This window comes from Hyaena hyaena, unplaced genomic scaffold, assembly GCF_003009895.1.
Source record: "Hyaena hyaena isolate Hyena2069 unplaced genomic scaffold, ASM300989v1 scaffold_144, whole genome shotgun sequence".
NCBI lineage: Eukaryota > Metazoa > Chordata > Mammalia > Carnivora > Hyaenidae > Hyaena > Hyaena hyaena.
The window spans coordinates 2305234-2325281 of record NW_024080776.1 but is presented as its reverse complement, the minus strand read 5'-3'; the positions used below and the strand labels follow the sequence as shown (position 1 = coordinate 2325281).

The window sequence follows — 20048 nt, the reverse complement described above, 5'->3', positions numbered from 1 at the left end:
CGCGCGGCCGTCACCCGGGAAACCGCGCCGCCACCCAGGCCCCGCCCCCAGCCATTCCCGGCGGGGAGGGCGGCGCCAGCTCGCGGGGAGTCGGACCCACAGCGGAGGTAGGTGTTTGGGAGTCGGACCATCCACAGAGCTCTGACGCCAAGCACTCTGGGCTCATCTCTGGGCAGCATTCGGCTTCGGGGCAGGTGGGAAGAACCCAGAAACAGGAATCCCCCGGGGATTATTACTTCGTTGCCTCTCCTAGCACCGAGGCAGCGGCAGGGTAAACCTTTCCTCTTAGGGCCGGCGGAAGTCTCGAGAGCGGCTGCGCTTGGAGGCGCTTGGGGGACCAGGACGGCTCCGGCTGGACAGACGGATTGGGCCAGGAGCCCTCCCACAGCACACACAGAGATCTAGATCCCCAGCCCCAAGCGGACACAGGGGCTGCTCCATTCACGTTTTTTACTAAAGCACCCACACAAGTTTCTGTGCAATGTACAAACAACGAGCCGGCCCTGGGGCTACTGCCTTCTCTCTGAGACAGGGAGGCGGGACCCTGACTGACTGATCTAAGCCCCGCCTGCCCCGCATGCAAAGCCCAATCCCAAGATCCCAGGCAGCGACACAGCACCCCCTCTGGTCCCCTCCTGGGGCTGCTCCTCAGCAGGGGGCGCACCAGAGTTTGCCCCTACAATGTTGAATGAAAAAGGTTTCCCCTCCCCTGGGAGTACGGGGGATCCCCAGATCTGAGAAATCCCCCTGGAAGCCACACTGCCCCCTAGTCGTACCTCCCACTCTTCCAGGCCCTAGGGGACTCAAGGGGGGAGAAACTGAGGCACAGAGAGGTGGAGTGACCTAGCCCAGGCCACTCGGTGAGGCAGTGCAGGGGCTGGCCCGACCCTGACAGTGAGGGAGGGCTGGGCTGGGGAGGAAGGGGCAGGAAGAAGGGTTGACCCCAGAGAGGGCCACACTTGAGGGGCTTGCCCAGGTTGGAAGTCCCCCAACGTAGGTTCTGAAACTTTCAGGTGCAGCTGCAGGGGGGGGCCTATTGAAGACCCTCCGAAAACAGAGCCCACAGTCTCAGTCCTGGGGGATCCCCCACAGAGCAACCACCAGCCAGGCTATATAGGTCAGTCCTCTGGCAGGCAATCCTTGGCACTGGGAGCCTTTGTCCATTAGTATCAGCCCCGAGGGGGCCATGATGGGGGCCGCCCAATGTCCACTGTGATATTGGTGAAGAGCGGTTGCCGAGACACCTCCAAGACCTGGTACCGCACTGACCCGATGCCATCCCGCTTCATGGTCAGCTTCGTGTTTTGAATCTTGGTAAACCTAGACAGGATGGAAGTGGGTCCAGATCAGGGCTACCCAGTAAACCCAGTCTGAGATCTCTGGGGCTAAGGCTCAAACCACCCTGGCTTCTTCCAGGGATGACTCCATTCTCTCACCACCCCCCTCTGCCCGACAACTGCTTGGAGCCCTTTTGCTCTAGCATCTGCCTTCAAAACAAAGATCTTAACCCCTTGCATTCAGAACTGTGACACCTTCACAAATCTCTCATCGCAGACTTTTCTTCTAAGCCTTAGACCCAGACATGAATATCCCATAGGCACCTCAAATGTGATGTGTCTTGTGCTGGGGCATCATCTTCACTCCCCAAGCCCTTCTCTGTGCTATCTGTCCCCAGGTGCCAGGCTCTGCTCTAAGTACCAGAGACACAGCCATGAACAGGAAAGTAAGGTCCTTCCTCTCATGGCAAGTCTATTCCACTAGGGGAGACACGTAACAGACAAGGAACACATCGGGGTGCTAAAGGGAACAGGAGAGGAAGACCAAAATGGCTGCCTTGGAAGGGGTGAGCATGTGACACGAAGCTGACAGCAGGGGGAAGAGCATTCAGGCAGAGGTAAGCATATGCTGACCCTAAACTGGAAATGAGAATTTGCACAGAGAGTGGTTAGAGCTTAATGGGCCAACGGCTTAAGAATAGCCTGGAGGCTAGAGCATGTAGGGGCGGGGCTCTTTAAGTCAGAGGAAGCTGTTTTTTTTTTTTATCCTGTGAGAGAACAGGGATTTTTAGCCCAGTGGTGGGGTGGGGGGCAGAGGACATGAACTACAGAAGGGTAAGGGGAAACAGGGAAGCTAGTGAGAGGCCACTGCCGTAGTCCAGGCAAGATGACAGAGGCGGTGGAGGGAAAGGTGGATGGGCCCAGATATGCTTTGGGAATGGCATGCACACCACTTGCCGATGGCTTATTTATTTTTGGCTGATGGTTTGGACGTGTAGGGTGAGTGAAAGAACTGGATCTGAGGCAAAAGCAACTAGGTGGACGGAACCACCATCCACAGAGTTCCTTAAGCCAGAAATGCCTTGCTGTCTTGCCACGTCCTCACCCAAGGCAGACATCACGAACTGATGATGACACCTAGACCTGAAACAGGACCTAGGCTCTTGGCATGCGCTTCTAGAGCTCTGCTCCCACCTTCATCCCAACTGTTTGGACCCTCCTGGTTCTTCTGAGCTCGGCTTGGATCCCTCTCTGGAGCCATCCCAACACCAAGCCCTCTCCCTCAGATGCCCTGCAGCCCCTCTTCTCCCTCCCCTGCTCACCACAGTTGTTACCTGAACTGCTTTTCCATCAGCTCCCTGGATGCCCTGTGCTTCACGTTCCCGCCAAATGTCAACCCCCCACCAGTGCTGCAACCTACCTCCCCACCCCCACATCCTGGGTTCAGAGCACAACAAGCCTACTGCTCCATCTGGGGGCAGGGCAGGGGCGAGGCAGGTGCACACCCGTCCCACCCCTGGGCCCCACCCATCCCTTCAGGCCCAGTCAGCTCCCTTCCTGGTCCACCAGAAGCTCTGCCAGCCCTTCACCTTTTTCAGACTCAAAGGGTGATCCTTTCAAACCCAAATCTCATCTTGCCCCTTCCCTGCTTAAAGCCCTTCTGTGACTCCCCAGTGGCCCTGGGACAAAAGTGAAACTCCCAGCTTGGGATATGAGACCCCAAACACCCGGCACTGACCCTTCTACTGTCACTCCCAGCCTTCAGAGATCGTAATACCAGGCTTTCAGACTCTCAGCATATACCACGCATGTTCACATTCCAGACTCCTGCAAATACTCTTCCTTTTCAACAAACTGACCACCTCCACTAGCCTGGTGAATACAGCAGTGTGCCCAAGGCAGGCGTGTGACAAATAGCTGTTGAATGAATAACCTTTCCAATTCGAGTTTACCATCACCTCCTCCAGGAGGCCTCCCACCATCACTCCCTCTTTCTGCCAGGACAGCACATGCCCTGATCCTTGTGCTGCAACTACCTGTCTCCTTCCCTAGAATGAACTTCCTGTGGGATGTCCAGCTGGGACTGGCTCTGGGGCCCCCTCCCACCAAGGTTCAAGCCGTGCCAGGAAGCACTGGTCCACACTGCACATGCCCTCAGGTGCTCCTCCGAGCCAGCGCCGGACACCAAATGTTGCTGCATCCTCAGGGATGGAGTGGCCCGCTCCTGTCTCAGTGAAGCCAGCACTCTCTTTCCACACCCTGCCCCACATCGCTCAGGCCTCCTTTATTGGGTCCCCAGGTCCAGGAGCTGTGCCCGGTGCCTGCTCTTGCCCTATCTGCTCTGGCACAAGGGAGGTCTGTGAGGGCATCAATGGGAATGTCATATACTTGGTGATGACGTGAACCCTGCCTTTACATTCCTGTCATGTCTCAGAATTAGGTTGACAGAAGTCTGGGGTGAGGCTGAGCTAGGAGCTCGGGAACAGGGATCAGGGATGTGGGAGTCATCTCTAGGAATTAAGGGTCAGGGGCCTTGGGGTCATATCTGGGGATCAGTGGCACTGGGGAGTCACTTCTAGGGAGGAAGGGATTAGGGGCGCTTGGGGTCACCTCTGCGGGTTGGGCTCGTTATGCTTGTCCCGGTCGTGCTTGATCATGCGGTAGCGGCCTATGCGGATGTCTGGGCGCGAGATCTTCATCCCAGTCAGGGAGATCCTGGGGATGGGGACAGACGGGCTGGAGCAGGCACCAGGAAGGGCAAGGAGCCTCGCCCAGTCTGCGCTGCACCTTCTGTACCCAGTCTACTCCCCACCCCGCCCCTACTCACCGGTTGAAGATGTCGTCATCCTCGCCACCCCAGCCCCAGTACTCGTTGGGGAAGCCATTGATTCTCAGAAACTGGGCTTTACTCAGGCCCGACACACCTCCAAAGTACCCAGCATAAGGCAGCCTGTGGCGTGGAAGGGCAGGTGTCAGTGAGAGGCCTGGGGGGGATTTCAGAGGGAGGGCCAGAGGTGGGGTGGGGACAGTGTGCTACAAGGGCCAGAAGCAGGGGGGCGCTGGGTATGGTGAAGACAGTTGGGCGGGGAGTCTGGGTCCACCTGAGAAAGGAGCCCTCACCGGAAACCAAACTTGTCCATGGCAATGGCAAAGTGGCGGGGCTGGTCACCACAGCGGTACAGGTTTCGGTCATCCATGGGGACCAGGTCCACGTCACTGAAGATGAAGCAGTCATAGGTGGCATCCTCCTTCAGCGCCTCTAGGAAGCCCACGTTGAGCAGCTTGGCCCGATTGAAGGTGTCCTCGCCATGCTGGGGTTGGTGCAGGGGACAGGTCAGTTCTGGGCCTGTGACTGGCAGGCACCTGCCACGTTACCACTGTCCAGAGCAGTCCCCAAGGGCCTACTACTCCCGCCCCTCCCCCCCGCCCCCCAGTGGATCCCCTAAGTCCAGCTGTTGTCTTGGACCTGACTTCCAAGGCCTTCCGTGACCTGACTCCAGTCTCCGCTCTGGCTATTGCCCTCAGACCCCAAGGCCCAGCTGTACTCATGTTCCTCAGCAGCCCCAGAACATGCCAGACTCTTTACTGCCTCGAGGCCTTGGTGTTAGCTCTGGAGTGCTCCACTTCTCTGTTTATCAGGCTTGTCTGGAAAGGCCTCTCTGATCAAACCTCCCCTCCTCAGCATAATTATTCCTTCCTTCCTGCGAGCCTCACTTATGCCAGTGTCTGGGCAAACTGGGATTCAGAGCTCTCATTTCACTCCTTTCACCCCTACATTCCAGCATGCCTTATAGCTCTGTCCTTGTTGCCAGGCGTCATCTTTGTGCTGGTGGGTACCTTAGAGAAGGGGCAGCCCTGTATCCCTGCTGAGTACAGTCACAAAATGAGATGAACAGTGAATGTACCAAATGACGGGTGTCTCAGGTAAAGAAACAATGGGGACTGAGCCCCTGAGCCTCGGCCACCTGCCCTCTCTGGATCCACATCCAACTCCCTGGGCAGCCTCTAGGACTGGCTAGGTTCACTGGTCTCCCCAGCAAAATGATAAGCACAGGGTACACGGGCAGCCATGGCCCAGTGAGTCTGGAGGTCCCCTGAGAAATGGGGCTGTGAGGCTGGCCAGGCCTCCTTGAGGCTGGATCCCTGGCCATGCAGGCCCAAGCTCCAAATTCCGGCCAGAGCAGGGGAGATCCCATGGAAGGAGCTGACTCCGGAGGCCCCTGTCCCAACTCCTGAACTACAGACAGGAGCTAGACAGGCCCCTGGAGAGGGGCTTCAGGTGGGCCCTGCTGGAAGGAGAAGAGGAATCCTGGCCCCTCTTTCCCATCTCCTTCCCAGCCAACCTGGGACTGACGGGGCGGGAGCTGCTCCCCTAAGCCGCCTAGCCCCACTTGCTCTTTTCTCCTGGTCCTTCACTTCTCTCCCACCAGCCCTTGCCGCAACTCTGTGTTTTCTCCTGGCTCACCAGCTGTCTTTTCTGACCTCTCTCACCGGCCAGGAGCCCTGGGTTTCTCCCACGCAACTCATAGGCATGCTCAATTTTACCCCAGCTGAAAAATAAACCTCTCTCTAGCCACCGCCCTACCTTTGCCTTCCCTTCTCAGCAGAGTAGCTTTTTTAAAGAGTTGTCTCCAATTGGCTATTTCCATTTTGTCAAATCTGATTCCTTCTTCAACCCACTGCAATCTGCTTCCGCCCCCACCATGCCCCTGAAATGGCTCTCGCTGGGCCCACCTTGTTGCTAAATCCACTGGACGCTTCTCAGTCCACATCCTCACTCCCCCGGCAGTACTCACATAGCTGCCCTGCTTCCTTCTGGACACTTACTCCCCGGCCTCGGGGACACTGCACTCTCCAGGGGCTCCTTGAACCTTTCTGGCCAACCTTCACAGCCTCTGTGGCACTGTCCCTTTCTCCACCCATCCCTTACATGCTGGTTTTCTCCACTCGGGTCCCATGCTCCCTAGGCAGGTTGGATGTTGTTGGGTTTTAAGGACCATGTGCATGCTGGTGGCTCCCAGATCCCTCTCTGCAACTCAGACCTCACTCCTGGTCCAACTTGTCCCACACCATTTTCCTGGAGTTTACAGAGATCCAAGTCCAAGTATAGGAGTCCCAAGTATGGGAAGGAGGACCTAATCGGATCCTCTCCAGACCCCAGCAGCCAGCCCTAGCCAGGCCCATGGCAAGGCTTAGACACTAAGCTGAGTTCCCAGGGCCTCTGCTGTGACCTTGGCCCTAACGCAGACTTCATCTCTCTTTCGGGGTCTAACTCTCCCACTCCTGGGATTCCTCCACATCTCCTCACAGCCAGTGGATCCTACATCTCCACCTCCATGGGGCGGGGCCTACCAACAGAGACAATGGGGCCCATCCCCATTGAGGCTATGCACACACTTGTCAGTGTGCACGCCAACATTCGCATGCGCATGCTCCTCTTCACGCACCGGCAAATCTTCCTGTGTGTGCATGGCCGTACACGTACCGCCGTGAGTACGTTCACATCTCCACACAACCATAGGCAGATGAGAACCCATGAGTGCCCCCAACCCCATGTATACACCAACAGGCACATGGGTCCCCACACCTACAGGTGTTCATGGGTCCCCTGGTGGCTAGTGCCCAGCCTGGGGCCACAGGCAGCACACCTGGTTGATGACGTAGACACCATAACGCAGCCGCTGCCGCCTCAGGATGGGGTGCAGATAGTGGAGCCAGTAGCGTAGGTGGTGCTCCCGGTGTCGAAAGGGGATGATGACTGCCACTGTCTGGGCAGGCGTGCAGTCAGGTGGCGTATAGCGGCCGCCCAGGAGCACGCCTGGGTTCTCCCTCTGCACCCGCTCCAGTGGCATGGGTGAGGTGAACTCAATCAGCAGTCGGCCCACTGCAGGCAGGATGGTAGCAGGAATCAGGCCCTCATCAGAATCCAGGGACACCAGCCCTCTCCCTCAGCCCAGGGGTGGGCAAGGAGACCCCAGGAACAGCCCTCTCACAACAGACCTGGAGCCCCAGCACTCCCATGGGTCATTCCCCCAAATCAAAGCAGTCAGGTCTCCTGCCCACCCCGATAGGCAGGCCCTACCCTGCAGGCTCACCGAGACCAGGCGGCGAGTCAGGACAGGGAGGCAGGACGGGAGCCGTGGGGCCGGGCCGGGCACTCGGAGCCTCAGGGAGCCCCGAGCTGGGGGTGGTGGCGTTGGGCCGAGAGAAGTTGGTGCTGCTGCTGGCAGCTGGGTGGAGGGCCCGGGCAGGGCCCCGAGCACTGAAGCGGCTGAAGAAGGCCAGGTGCTGGGCGTAGACGTCAAAGTAGAGGATGACGGCCACGAGAAAGTGCAGCAGGCAGAGAAGGAGCACAGCCTTGCACACGCGCTCCAGCGTCCCCCCCAGCAGTCTGCTCATCCCGCAGGCGGCCGCCGGCCCGCCCGATGGGCCCGGGCATCCGGCTGCCGGCCTGCACAGGGGGAAGAGAGAAACAGATCCCACAGGTCAGGGCCAGGTAGGCATGGCTACCCACCCCTCTCCTGTCCCACTGCTCACACTTACAGATCCACATCCTCACACTTACCTGCTCATACCCTGTGATACAGGCTCACATTCTACCTGCAGACACACAGACACAGTCCCTGGCAACTCACTACTCACACATCCTCACACACCTGAGAACTAACCCACATAGGTATACATTCGCTGTCCTTGCTGACACACACACACACACAAACACAGCCTCATGCACTCTCACACTCAGGTGCACGCCCTTACTGTGTGTCTTGACATACAACCCCATGTGTTCTCAGAAACATGAACACATGACCTCCGGTCACATTGGGTCATACCTCAACATGGAAACATGCTTATCTGCAGACCCAGATGTGTACCTGCGCCCCCAGAGGACAGACACCCCACAGGGCAGCATCCTCTACCCAGGACTCATGTGGTCTGGGGAAGGGAGACCATTTATTGAGTACCCACCATGCAAGGAGCTTGATACTCATGACTTCAGTTAGTCTTCCTGGGAGCATGGTGGCCAGCGGTTTGGTTGGACAGGTACCAGTGGCACGTCGGCCAGGCCAACTAGAACCAGGCTGGGAAGTGGGCCTCAGCATCCAGGAGGCCCAAATACGAATAAGATGTTTACCGGCTCCCTTCCCTCCAGAGCAAGTGGTCAAAATACAGGGTGGGGCATTTGACACCCATCCTCTAAGACCTCAAGGGTTGGGATGAACTTTCTGGGGCCTGCGCAGCACTGCTGGTTCCGATTCCGGGAAGAAGGCACACATGGGCCCCAGGGATGGCTCCGGCACCAGCATGGCAGGAAAGGGTCTGCCTGGGCCACAGCTCCAGCCAAGGTTCCGAAAGAGCACCGACACTTCTGGCATTGCTTCAGGAAGCAGGCTGATACCCAGATACTCACAGATACCCAGATACTCACAGATACCCAGCACCACACAACCACGGACACCTGGAGTCCCAGCTAAAGTCACCTGCACTCAGGACACCCAGAGAACTACATACAGAGTCACAGACACACCCCAGTGACAGGCACAGTAACGCAGAGTCACACACTCACAAACAAAGCCGCTGCTCCTCGATGTACACAGCCATGCACGCAGGCTCCCGGGCAGCTCGGACGCCCGGCCCCACGTGCAAACATTCCCACCCCTCCCTCCCGGGCAGGGGTTCTGGGTCAGGCTGGCGGCCAGGCTTCGAGGTGCGCTTGGGCGGGGCTGGAAGACCGAGCGGCCTGAACACGTGGCTCCCCGGGACGGGGGAGGCTGCGAAGACCGGGTGGGTGTGGAGCCGGGGCGGGGGGCGGGGGGGCGTGGATTGGGGGAGTGGATGTGGGGCGGGGGCCGAGGTAAGGGGGAAACGTGAGTGGAGCGCCTCCCCGAGCCACGAGGCCGGGGCGAGCGAGGACAATAAGGGAGGCTGGCAGGGGGCGGGCAGAGGAGTCCGGGGAGGGGGGAGGGAGCCATAGGGGGAGGGCTGGGGGTGGGGTGGGGAAACGCCAGGCCGGGGTCTGACCGCCGGCGCCTCTCACCGGCTCCTGGGCGGGGATCGCGGGGCCGCGCTCGGGGCGCTCCTGGCGGGGCCGGGTCTGGAATGTCAGGGCCCTGGGCTGGGGGCCGCGCGCGCACCCCTCTCACCCGGCGCTCGGGGCTCAGCAGGGGGTGCCGCTCCTGCTCGGGCTGGGTTCCCGGCTCCCGCGGCTGCGGACGGCTCCGTCCCCCATGGCCCGGCCCCGCCGCCTCCCGCCGCCCGGTCAGCGGCCCCCGCGGCCCCCGGGCCGCCTCCCGCCGCCGCCGCGGGCCATGGAGCCGAGCCGCCCCGGGGGGCAGGGCGGGGCCGGGCGGCCGGGCAGACCCACGGAGCCGCGGACCGATGGACCACAGCGCCGCCGCCTCCCTCCCGCGCTACGGCGCCTCGGAGGGGCAGGCCCGGCCGGCGCGCCCGCGCGCGCGCCCCCGCGGCCCCCGCCTCCAGCGCGCCCGCACCCGCCGCGCGTCTCCGCCGCCAGCCCCTCCCGCCGGCGGCCAAGCGCGGCGGAGCGAAGGGACAGGGGTGGCAAGGGACCGGAGAGGGACGGAAGAAATCGGTAAGGTCACTCCAGAGGTTGGATTGGGGCCTGGCTGGGGAAGGGTGGGTGCGCCGAACCCATTTCGGGGTTGGTGTGGGTTGGAGCTCGAACTCCGCCAAAGAAGGGGCCTGGAAGTTAGGCGACTCAAACAGGGAGGTTAGGGATTTGTCAATTCCATCAATGGGAACAGGATTAAAGCTCCGCCAGCAGTCAGCGGAGGGGCTGCCCCTTGGGCAGGACCCTTAAAGGCGTGGACAGTCGTGTGTGGCAGGGGCTTCTAGGGTTAACAGAAGGTTGGTGAGAGACTGCACAGAGGTGGGAGGAACTGGACAGGGCCCTGGGAACAAGGGATCAAATCTGTTACTGGCAGGGGATGGCACTGGGTTAGGCAGAGGCAAACAAATGGGCTCCAAGCTCCGTAGGGGTAGAGGGTGACAGGTGCCGGAGGGTAGAGCAAGTAGACGGCCCATCTGGGCCTAGCAGACAAAACCTTGAAGACATGGGGCCAGGAGGACAGACCCTTCCCTTGCACAGACACCGGGGTCCATATCCCCAGACTCCCTTGTTCCTTTCAATAAAGATGTTCAGGGCTAGCGTCCTCAGCCCAGTACCATACCTCCCCACCCAGGAGCTAGTTCTGTTCAGAAACTATGTATGAACCAGAAAAGTGCCAAGACGCTGGCATGGTAGGTTGAGGCCTACACAGGCCTGTTTACCCTCCCTCCCTGAAAGAGTAGCGAAGGAAGGCAACAGAGGCGGCACTGACCCAGACAAATACCACGTTTATTTCACAAACACTGGGCAGATGGGTTAGGGGCGGAGGTGGGACGCAGGTGCACAGCTGCACATGGTCGTCAGCAACCCACTTCCCACACTGAGGCTCCCGCCAGGCAGTGCCTCCAAGTTGGCAAACAGTGAGGAGTGAGTGCAGGGAGGGCCCTTGAACACTAAGCCCCCTGAAGACCAAGGGTGACAGCTCCAGCTGTCCCAGGAAAACCACAAATAAATAAGAGCGGGACACGGCCCCACCCATACAGATCATCTAGTCACCCATCTTCACTCTGGAGGTCTGCAAAAGAAGAAAAGGAGAAATCAGGCAGAGACAGAGCAATAGATAAAACAGTGGCAAATTGACAGATCAGGCCTAGCAAACCCATGGCAGGATGGACAGACTGCAACAGATGGATGCCTAGACCATAGGCACGCTGTGACAGACGCAGATGAACAAGGACAGTCAGACAACCACACAGTGACGCTATGGGACAGAGAGATGGAAAGAAGTGGCATATGGACAGGACCAGTCACCAAGAGTCAACCCAGCTAAGTGCTTATGCACTGTCAAAGACAAGATGCACACAATTCAAATATGTGCAGACCTACACACAAGCCCTGAGAAACACAGTCAAGCACACCAAGACAGACTGATACACAGCCAAGATCGCAATCCAGTCTAGGCTACAAATAAACAGACAAAAAATAATAGAACAGAGTCAATGACAGACAAAGACACAAAGCAGCAGGGAAATAAACATTACAGTTATCAATGATACCAGATTGGAAACCTTCAAAAAGAAAACCCAAAAACTGGGAATGAAGTGGTGGGAGGTATTCAGGGGTTCTATGGTTATAGATAGAAAAGGGAGCACTGTGGCTCTTCTGGAAGGAGAGTGAATCTGGGCTGGGGACAAGGACACAGGTTCTCTGGGTGATTCATCACCTGAAGGATTGCAACGATGACCCCAAAGAGGCCAATGGCGCTGCCAAAGATCTCCACGATGAGAATCTTTACAAAGAGGCTGGGGTTCTGTGCATCAGCCAGGGCAGCTCCACTGCCCACGATGCCCACGCAGACTCCACAGAAGAGGTTAGACAGGCCCACTGTGAGGCCAGCCCCAAACATGGAGTAGCCTGTGCAGATGGAAACAGAGTATTGAGGTCAAGCCAGGTGCAAGGGGAGAGGAGGACAAGCGCCCAAGATGGACTAATGGGGCCAGTCACCACCCCAACTCGGCAAAGCAGGCCAAACAAAGTGAGACACTATCAAAATGAGGAGTCTAAGCTGGGCCATGGAAGGCGGGGAAACAGACATGAAGCCTCAGCTTTTTTCTTTCACACATCCACCTACCTGCATGGTAGTTTCGATGTCCAATGGCCTGAGGGTCAGTGGCACTGAAAGGCTGTGGGAAGCAGAGAAGTAATCAGAAACCACTCTTTAGGCCACTCCCCTCCTTCAATATCACTAAGCACTGTACAGTACACACTGAAATACATGCCCACCCTACCCTGGTTCTCCATACCTCGGCCATGTTGCTAATCACAATTGCCATGATGATGCCATAGATGGCCACAGCCTCACAGAAGATGATGCTGGTAGTGGTAGTGGTGAGCATGGGGATGGAGAGGAGAAAGATAAGAAAGAAACCAACCTTCCTCCCCCAGAGAGACCCCAGCCACCATTTCCCCCACTGACACCCCACCCCATCAGGAGGCTGGTCAGGAGCAACATGTCAGAACAAATATGCAGCTCACAAAGCAGCTGGTTCTGACAACCATCTGAAGGCCCTACACTTACCTGACCAGGTTCTTGGTCTTGATCCTGGGGGCCTTCACCCCTCCCCCAATAATGGAAGAGCCAGTAATATAGATGCCCCTGGTGGAAGGATAAGAAACTGAGGAGCAGAGCCCTAGCTTGTCACTGCCCCCAGGATGACTAAGGACCCACTGACACCACCTGCTATGACTCAGCCCTCCCCTCAGTCCCACCACCACAGCACTCACCATGCTGCCCCAACCACAGACAGGGAGATTGCTAGACCGATGCCCAAGTTTGACCACATGAAGGGGGAAGTCTCAGTCAGGAACCTGGTGTGAAAACAGGCAGGAAAGCAACTTCAGCCCTGGTGAAGAAATGGGCACAAAATCCTGCCCACCAGTCCTGGCTGTTGGGACAAAACACTTCTTATCTCCCAAAGGTCCATATATATCCAAGGTTGCTGGGGTTGGGGTGGAGTAGAGGTCTCAAGTCAGAGAGGAAAGGCTGTAGAAAAGCTGCTAGGGGAATCCTCTCCCTTACCATGCCACATCAAAGCGGAAACCCAAGTCAAAAATGGTGTAGCAGATTCCTGCAGCAGTGAGGGGAAAAAAAAAAAAAAAAAAAAAGGAGGGGGGTTAGAGGCGGCTCTCTAAAGAGAAACTTCTCAACTTAGACAAGAAAGTGCTGCCCAGCTGATGTGCCACCTCCCCGAAGGTCTGCCTACACCTAGGTCAAGGGAGAGTCCTCAGGCTGGCCCTCGTGTGAAAGCACGGCTGTCTCTTCAAATCCCTCTGCTCAGACCTCCATTTTCTGCCACTCCCTCAGTACCATATCCCCCCGCCCCGTGACTCCACCTCCCAGACCAAGTCCCTCCACCCGCAGCTCCTGGCGGGCCTGAACACTGGAGAAAAGAAGGGAGCAAGAGCTCTGGCCGGGAACACTGGATCCCACCAGTCCAGTCTGAGTCGCTGTTTACCCAACAGGCTATGGATGGGGGGAGGGCAAAACGACCAGGAAAAGAGGAACTGGAACAGTGGGCTCGTGACCCAAGCAGGCCCATCAGGAGCAAGCGACGGATGGCAGCAGTGAGACGGGGGAGGAGGCGGGGTGACCGAGAAGGACCGGGGCTGCTCTCGCGGCCCCTACCTCCCACCGCCCGCGCCCCTCCTCAAGAAGCTGGAGATCTGGGTCTCCTCTGTCAGGGTCAGAAGCCCCAACAGGCGTGACGCAAGTCCTCGAGCCCCAGGCACAGGGCCAGCGCTGGGGCCCAACATTCCTGGGACCCCACTTCTCCCCACCAGCTCGGACGGGATGGCGGCCCCGCCCGCCAGGGCCCGACCTCACCCACGACGAGCATGCAGGCCCAAAAGGCCACGAAGACCCCGGAGTAGAGCAGCGCCAGCCCCGTCATGGCGGCAACGACGGCGGGACTCGGGTTCGTGGGGCCGCAGCTAAACCCGCGTCCCTGCGTCCGCCGTCCGCCCCGCAGTCTGTCCGCCCGCCCCGCGGGATCACCTGACTTACACACGTGACGCGCCTGCACCACGTGACCCTGTGCCGCGTTGCCGTCTGTCCAGAACCTGGCGACGCCGGAACTGCAAGCGCTGAGGATTGTGGTTGCTGTAGTCTTGAGCTTCGGAAGAGGCTCTGGTGTCATTAGCACCTCCACCTCTAGGTGGTCCCCGTCGAGTCTCTCCAACTCCGCTCCTCCTCAGCCCTGACAGTCAGCCCCAGTTTGGCCCACCAGTCCTGCAATACACTGGAGCCTGCTCTTGGGCCTCCCAAGCCATTGCTGGTCTCCTGGGTCCCCTCCCTTGCCCTCCTACCCAGTTCCGTGAGAGAGTCATGCTTTCTCACTTTGCTCATGCTCTTTCCTCTGCCTGAAGCACTCTTCTTCGTGCACATCCCGTTGCCCAGCTAACACCTACTGGTCCCCAGAAAGCAGCCTTTAGGGAAGCCTTCCCTAACCCGTGGGCAGAATGATAACCTGCTCTGGGCTTCCCAGTTGCCCTGGTGATCCTTATGAAACTTCAGATCAAGTCACTCCGGCTTACAATGCCATTTCACTCGGAATAAAAGTCACAGTCCTTATAATGGCCCACTAGGCCTCTCCCAATGCGGCTTCCCATGCCCTTTACCAGACTTCTTCTACTATTCTCCCACTAACTGCACTGGCCTCCTTGCTATTTCTTGAATATACCAGCCATACCCCCAGTACATCACTCTTGCACTTGTTCCCTCTGTTCTACTTATCCACGTGGCCCACTCCATAACTTCCTTTCAGTCTTTGTCACAGTTTTCAAAAGGCCTTCCCTAACTACCTTGTTGAATATTGCAACCCACTCTCCCTTGCACTCCTTCCCAGCTTGACAGTTCTCCATAGTACTTATCACCATTTGGGATGCCAATTACTTTACTTTGTCCATCTCCCCCCACCCCCATGAGAATGTAAGCAGCATGAAAGGGTTTTTGAGCTTCCTGCTCTTATTTCCAGTGCCTAGCACACTCTGTACATTATCTGTAGAATACACGATTGGTGCCCACCTTGTCTGTTGCCATGGTCCTTTTACAGCTCTGCCTCTACGAGTAGACCAGGCACTCCGAGAGCAGGCTTCTGCTCTCCCTGTTCACCTGCTTCTTTAACACTTTTGGCCAAGCTTCTCTGCAAATGTGGGGAATGAAGAAGTGCCCATGGGGGCTTCCCTCCTTACACGGTTTCACTGTGTAGTAACTGCTTACTCTTCCCAATTCCACTATGAGGACAGAAATCCAGTCAAATACAATTCAGACCTTCAGGACCTGTAGTGTTTGACAAATAAAAAGGAACAGGAGAAAAAGTATCTAGTTTATTCAAGTTTCTATGATTTCCCTGAGAAACAAACTAGAGTCACTGTAGGCCAGCACTGTCCAAAAGAACTTCCTGCAATAACAGAAATGTCCTATAGCTGCACTGTCCTCTCATGTGACTAAACAAGCACTGAAATGTGCTTGTTTTTATATACTGCTTTTTAAAAAATATTTTTAAATGTTTATTCATTTTTAAGAGAAACAGAATGCGAATGGGGAAGGGGCAGAGAGAGAGAGAGAGAGAGAGAGACACACACAGATTCAAAAGCAGGCTTCAGGCTCTGAGCTGCTAGCTCAGAGCCTGATGCGGGACTCGAACCCACAAGCCATGAGATCATGACCTGAGCCAAAGTTGGACGCTTACCTGACTGAGCCACCCAGGTGCCCCTATGTAATGTTTTATGATACACTTGTTATAAATAAATAAAAACTGTTTTTATTTATTTTACTTATTTTTAAAGTTTATTTTTAGTAATCTCTACATTGAACACAAGGCTCAAACTCACGACCCTGAGAGATCAAGAGTCGCATGCTCTTCTGACTGAGCCAGCCAGGCACCCTAAAAAATTGAGTTTTTTAACTAGTTTAAATTCATGTTTAAATAGCCGTATGTGTCTAGTGGTTGCTCTATTGGACACCACAAGTCTAGACCAGTGGTTTTGCCCCACAGGAGACATCTGTCAATGTCTGGAGGCATTTTTGGCTATCACAGTTGAAGAGGGGTATGTTAGGGGCATCTAGTGGGCAGAAGCCAGAGATAATGCTAAATATCCTATAATGCAAGGATAGCCCCTCACAGCAAAGAATTATCTGACCCAAATCTGTCAACAGTACCAAAGTGAGAAATCCTGGTCTAGACCATCTGGAACCTTTGATAAGGGCAGACCCTCAACTGCACACCAGAAATGGACTGGCCAGAGGTCCTGGGCTGTTCCAAGGAGGATAGATGGACCCATAAGACTTCAGGAAAGCCCCAAATCAGTCCCCATCAGTCCAATAGACATTTATTAAACCACTATATGCTAAGCCTTGTGCCAGTGCCAAGACAGGACAGAGCCGAATCTCTTCTTCAGTGAGGGGCTGTCTCTCCTCCCCTGCATTAAGTATCCAGGCAGAGGAGTGGGGTTGATGCGGGGAGTATTCAAGGTCTTTGCAGCAGTTCTTAAGTCCATCTGTGTCTCTGGCCCCACATGGTATCAGCTGCCTCCCTCATCCTCATAGGCGATGGCAATCCCTCGTCTTCCACTCACAGCTGCTGTCACCAGTGTCTGACCCAGACGGGGCTGCAGCCCCTGCCAGCTCCGGGAACTAAGGAATGAGGCTGCAGAGAGAGGGGACTGAGGCCAAGTGGGCTAAATCTGGGGAAAGAGTTCAGTTGGGAGCAGAGACTTGGCACACTTACCTGCAGGGCTGCTCTCAGCCAGCTCCAGCTGGGGCCGTGAGGTCAGGGTCAAGCATCCAGAATCATCTGATGGCTTCCAGGCAGGTGGGGTTCGGAGTTCCCCAGTAATGAGTGACACATCTGGGGTGTCCCACAGTTCTGAGTCAGGCGGTGGGAGGGGCACGTGGAAGGCAGAGCCTGAGAGGGAGAAAGAGGGTCCATACTGGCCCAATTCCATGCCCCAAGTGTTTCCAGCTCAGGCAGTGCCCCACCACTCACCAGGCAATAAATCCGCGTAATGGGTGAGGTGGGGAGCCAGGCCTGAAGGTGGCCAGGCAGGGTTGCAGGCAGCCTCCAGCTCACACGGCGTCAATACAGGCCGGAAGAAGCCACCAGAAGGCTGTGGAGCTAGAGCACCAAGAGGGCAGGCCAATAGCACAAAGACGTCCATTTCAGGGAAGTTGGCGAGCTTGGGAGGTGTGGGCCGCCCCAGGGCCAACACATAGCTACGCTTGCCTGCGGCCTGAGCCAGGTTCCGCAAGTGTGCCAGTGCTTCACGGTGTCGGGCCACACCCAGCGTGCCTGCCAACAGCCCTACCACCCGGGCATCTCTGGCCCTCTCTACCAGGTAGCGTCTACGTGCCCTTAGCCGCCCAGCCCGGACACCTTCATCCTGAGTCCGCCCTGTGTCCGGGCAGCAGGTGAAGAAGGGCTGCCCTGGTGCCCAGCCCAAGAGCAGCCGGCTCAGGTCTGGGTCAAGGTCAAGGTCAGTGCTGGCTTCAGAGCCCCCCACATAAAAGGCACCATATTCTTCCAGACACCTCCCTGGAGCCAGGGGAAAGCGACGCCCAAAACGCTCCAGGGGTTCAGGTTCTGGACTGCAGGAACCCACTGGCAAGGGAAGAGCTGGGCTGGAGACAAGCAGGTCTGGGTACCGCGGGCGCAGGAGAGTGGCCAAGGCCTCTGGAAGAAAGAGATGGTGTCAGGAACCCCTTCATCCCCAAGAGACTGAATGTGACCCGAATGCAAAGAATGGGATCAAGCCCATATCGAGAGCTCTATAGGAGTGTACTAAATTGGGGCTACCTAGGCACCAAGCAGGTGGTCCACCCTTCCTGCACGCACAGGCCAAAACACTCACCCAAGGCATGGGAACAGGCCGGCTCACTTAGCAGCACCACAGGCGCTTTAGGGTCTGGGTTCTGGGCCTCAAAGGCCTTGGTGCAGAGCTCCAAGTGCACAGGACGTTGACCAAGGACGAAGGCCACAGGCAGTGGGCGGGCTGGAGGGCTTAAGCAGGCAGGGCCAAAATGTACAAGGGCCTGAGCTCCAGCTTGCTCAGCACCCAGTACATCCACACAGCAGCTGCAGGAAAGACACCATTAGTGAGAAGCGTTCTCATCAGGAAAAGTTGTCCTTCATGGGAAATGTGGTCACTGAAGAAAATAATGTTATGAAAAGAAGACGCTGTCATTGAGGGGAGAAGGTATCAGGAGAGGAGGAATCATCATCAGAGAAAAACACAGCCGCTGGGGGCAGACACCGTCCTAGGGGGGAAACACGGTAAGCCTTGGATCAGTAGACCTACCCCTCCCGCCCCGGGCCGTCTTGAAGCTCAAATTCACACCTGCCATAAGCCGTGTCGCCCAGAATAAACATCTTCGACCCTGTGGTCTCCTCCAGTCGTGCAGCCACGGCCCCAGCATCTCCCAATAGCTGGTCAGGGAACTGCAAGGCCACCTGTAAGCATAAGCCATGGAGTCATGAAGAACCTCTCCTCCAGGGAGGGCCTCTTAAGGAAGACCTTCCAAGAGTCCCCACCTAACCTTCTAAGCCCCTCCTCCCAGAGGAGCAACTCCTCCCGCACCTCCATCTTCGCAAAATTACCCCAAGGTCCCGATCTTCTGGGCGACCCATCCCGAGGTGAGCCACCCCTCCCTAACCTGCCCTCACCCGCTGACACCCTAGGTCAAGGACAAATCCAGCGACTCGCTCCAGCTCGTACACGCGGTCCAGGTCCGCGAGAGGAGTAAGCACTCCGGCAGCGCCCGCCTCTCGCTGCAGCGCTGCCTCGGCGGGGCTGCTGAACGCAGACTCCATGAGGTCTCCCTCGGTCAGCTTCAGGCCCCGTCCTCAAAAGCAGCCCCCAAAGAGTCAGAGTCACTTAGCGGGGGCAGTGGGGTTGGGAAGTTAGTGCGCAGCGCTTGGACCATCCCTCTACCCACCCAGACTCGCGTTTCTTCGCTACACCACTACACATGCGCCTGCAAGGGGATTACTTCCGGGTTCTTGAGGCGGGGCTGGCAGTACTTTTACCAATGAAACTAGCACGGCTCCCGCCCTCCAATCCTCGCCAGGCCACCCACAGGAACCAATAGTCAGCCGCAGAGCCCCGTCATTCGGGACTACCTCAGAAGGCGCGGGGCCTTGTGGATGTTGTAGTTCCCCTGGACCTCCGTTCCAGGCATTCGTTTTCCGTTCAAACCTCCAGAGAGCTCAGAAAAACCGACCTCTAAGGGCGCCTAGTTGGCTCAGTCGGTGCAGCATGCGACCCCTGATCTCAGGGTCGTGAGTTTGAGCCCCACGTTGTGTAGAGATTAAATAAACTTAAAAAAAAAAAAAAAAGGCAACTCCCTGAAAATCACTTCAGTTTGAGCAGCTCCTATCTGCTCTACACTGTCAAGCACTTCATTGCATTCTACAATTTGGAAGGTAGCATTGCCTAATTTGCAATTCAGGTGCCAGACTGGGTGTGAATATTGTGCTCTGCCATTACTTCTTACTCAACGTGTCTATGACTGTCTCCTCATCCCCAAGACAAGGGTTGTAACAATAGCACTCCTGATAGGATTGCTGGATCAAGTTAATTTATATATAAAACTTTATGAAGTAGTCCTTCTGCATATCATATATACTGAAAGCATTCGCTGTTATCCTCACAGCAGTCTGTCAATCAGGCAAACATTGAGCACTTATTGTTCACCAGGCACTACCTTCCTAGCGTTTCTAGTCTTTGGGAGTAAGAATTGTCCCAGGAGTGCTTGGCTGGCTCATTTGGTAGAGTGTGCAACTATTGATCTCAGGGTTGTGAGTTTGAGCCCCATGGTGGGTGTAGAGTACTTAAAAAAAAATTGTTCCAATTTACAGATGAGGAAACTGAGGTTCTGGTAAAACACAGCAAGTCAGTGGCAGCCAGTATCAAACCCAGGTATGAGTTCAGAAACTATGCTTTAGCCCCCTCAATCTCTTAGCTTATATATGCTACATTTGATCATGGGGGATGGGGGAGGAAGAAGACACCTAGACAACATATAGTAGGAGAAAAGGACTAAAAGCAACATCCCCACATACTCCAGAAGTGAGAAATCAATAAGGTGAAAATGGGACTGAGGAGGGATAGGGGAAGAGGGACAGAGTGGCCTCAGGGGATGGTAC

At 56.5% G+C, this 20048-nt stretch overlaps 3 protein-coding genes and 1 long non-coding RNA gene across 6 annotated transcripts; 1 reads left to right on the top strand and 3 right to left on the bottom strand.

Annotated features, from left to right (window-relative positions):
• The first annotated feature begins 48 nt into the window (after positions 1-48).
• Positions 49-2463, top strand: LOC120236083. Its single transcript, XR_005529569.1, has 3 exons — positions 49-107; positions 1676-1894; positions 2276-2463. It is a non-coding gene; the product is annotated as an uncharacterized LOC120236083 (long non-coding RNA).
• B4GALT2 (beta-1,4-galactosyltransferase 2) lies at positions 437-9680 on the bottom strand. 2 transcript variants are annotated; one of them, XM_039238714.1, is made up of 7 exons: positions 9422-9680; positions 7373-7728; positions 6926-7161; positions 4398-4588; positions 4105-4227; positions 3888-3992; positions 437-1320 (listed from the first exon to the last, which is right to left on the bottom strand). In XM_039238714.1, exons 2-7 carry the CDS (start codon positions 7674-7676, stop codon positions 1170-1172), a joined length of 1110 nt encoding a protein of 369 aa, XP_039094645.1. In that variant the 5' UTR covers positions 7677-7728; positions 9422-9680; the 3' UTR covers positions 437-1169. The 2 variants fall into 2 exon arrangements, with proteins under 2 accessions (XP_039094645.1, XP_039094644.1); XM_039238713.1 differs by lacking the exon at positions 9422-9680 and adding an exon at positions 8845-9199.
• Positions 9681-10614: 934 nt separating this feature from the next.
• On the bottom strand, positions 10615-13901 carry ATP6V0B (ATPase H+ transporting V0 subunit b). The gene is made up of 8 exons (XM_039238728.1): positions 13730-13901; positions 12926-12974; positions 12631-12714; positions 12425-12502; positions 12150-12219; positions 11978-12029; positions 11570-11760; positions 10615-10921 (listed from the first exon to the last, which is right to left on the bottom strand). The coding sequence occupies exons 1-8, from the start codon at positions 13794-13796 to the stop codon at positions 10895-10897; spliced, it is 618 nt and encodes a 205-aa protein (XP_039094659.1). The 5' UTR covers positions 13797-13901; the 3' UTR covers positions 10615-10894.
• Positions 13902-16218: 2317 nt separating this feature from the next.
• Positions 16219-18882, bottom strand: DPH2 (diphthamide biosynthesis 2). 2 transcript variants are annotated; one of them, XM_039238737.1, is made up of 6 exons: positions 18567-18882; positions 18241-18353; positions 17755-17978; positions 16893-17576; positions 16635-16811; positions 16219-16553 (listed from the first exon to the last, which is right to left on the bottom strand). In XM_039238737.1, the coding sequence occupies exons 1-6, from the start codon at positions 18711-18713 to the stop codon at positions 16429-16431; spliced, it is 1470 nt and encodes a 489-aa protein (XP_039094668.1). In that variant the 5' UTR covers positions 18714-18882; the 3' UTR covers positions 16219-16428. The 2 variants fall into 2 exon arrangements, with proteins under 2 accessions (XP_039094668.1, XP_039094669.1); XM_039238738.1 differs by lacking the exons at positions 17755-17978; positions 18567-18882 and having other exon boundaries at positions 18241-18319.
• Positions 18883-20048: the final 1166 nt, after the last annotated feature.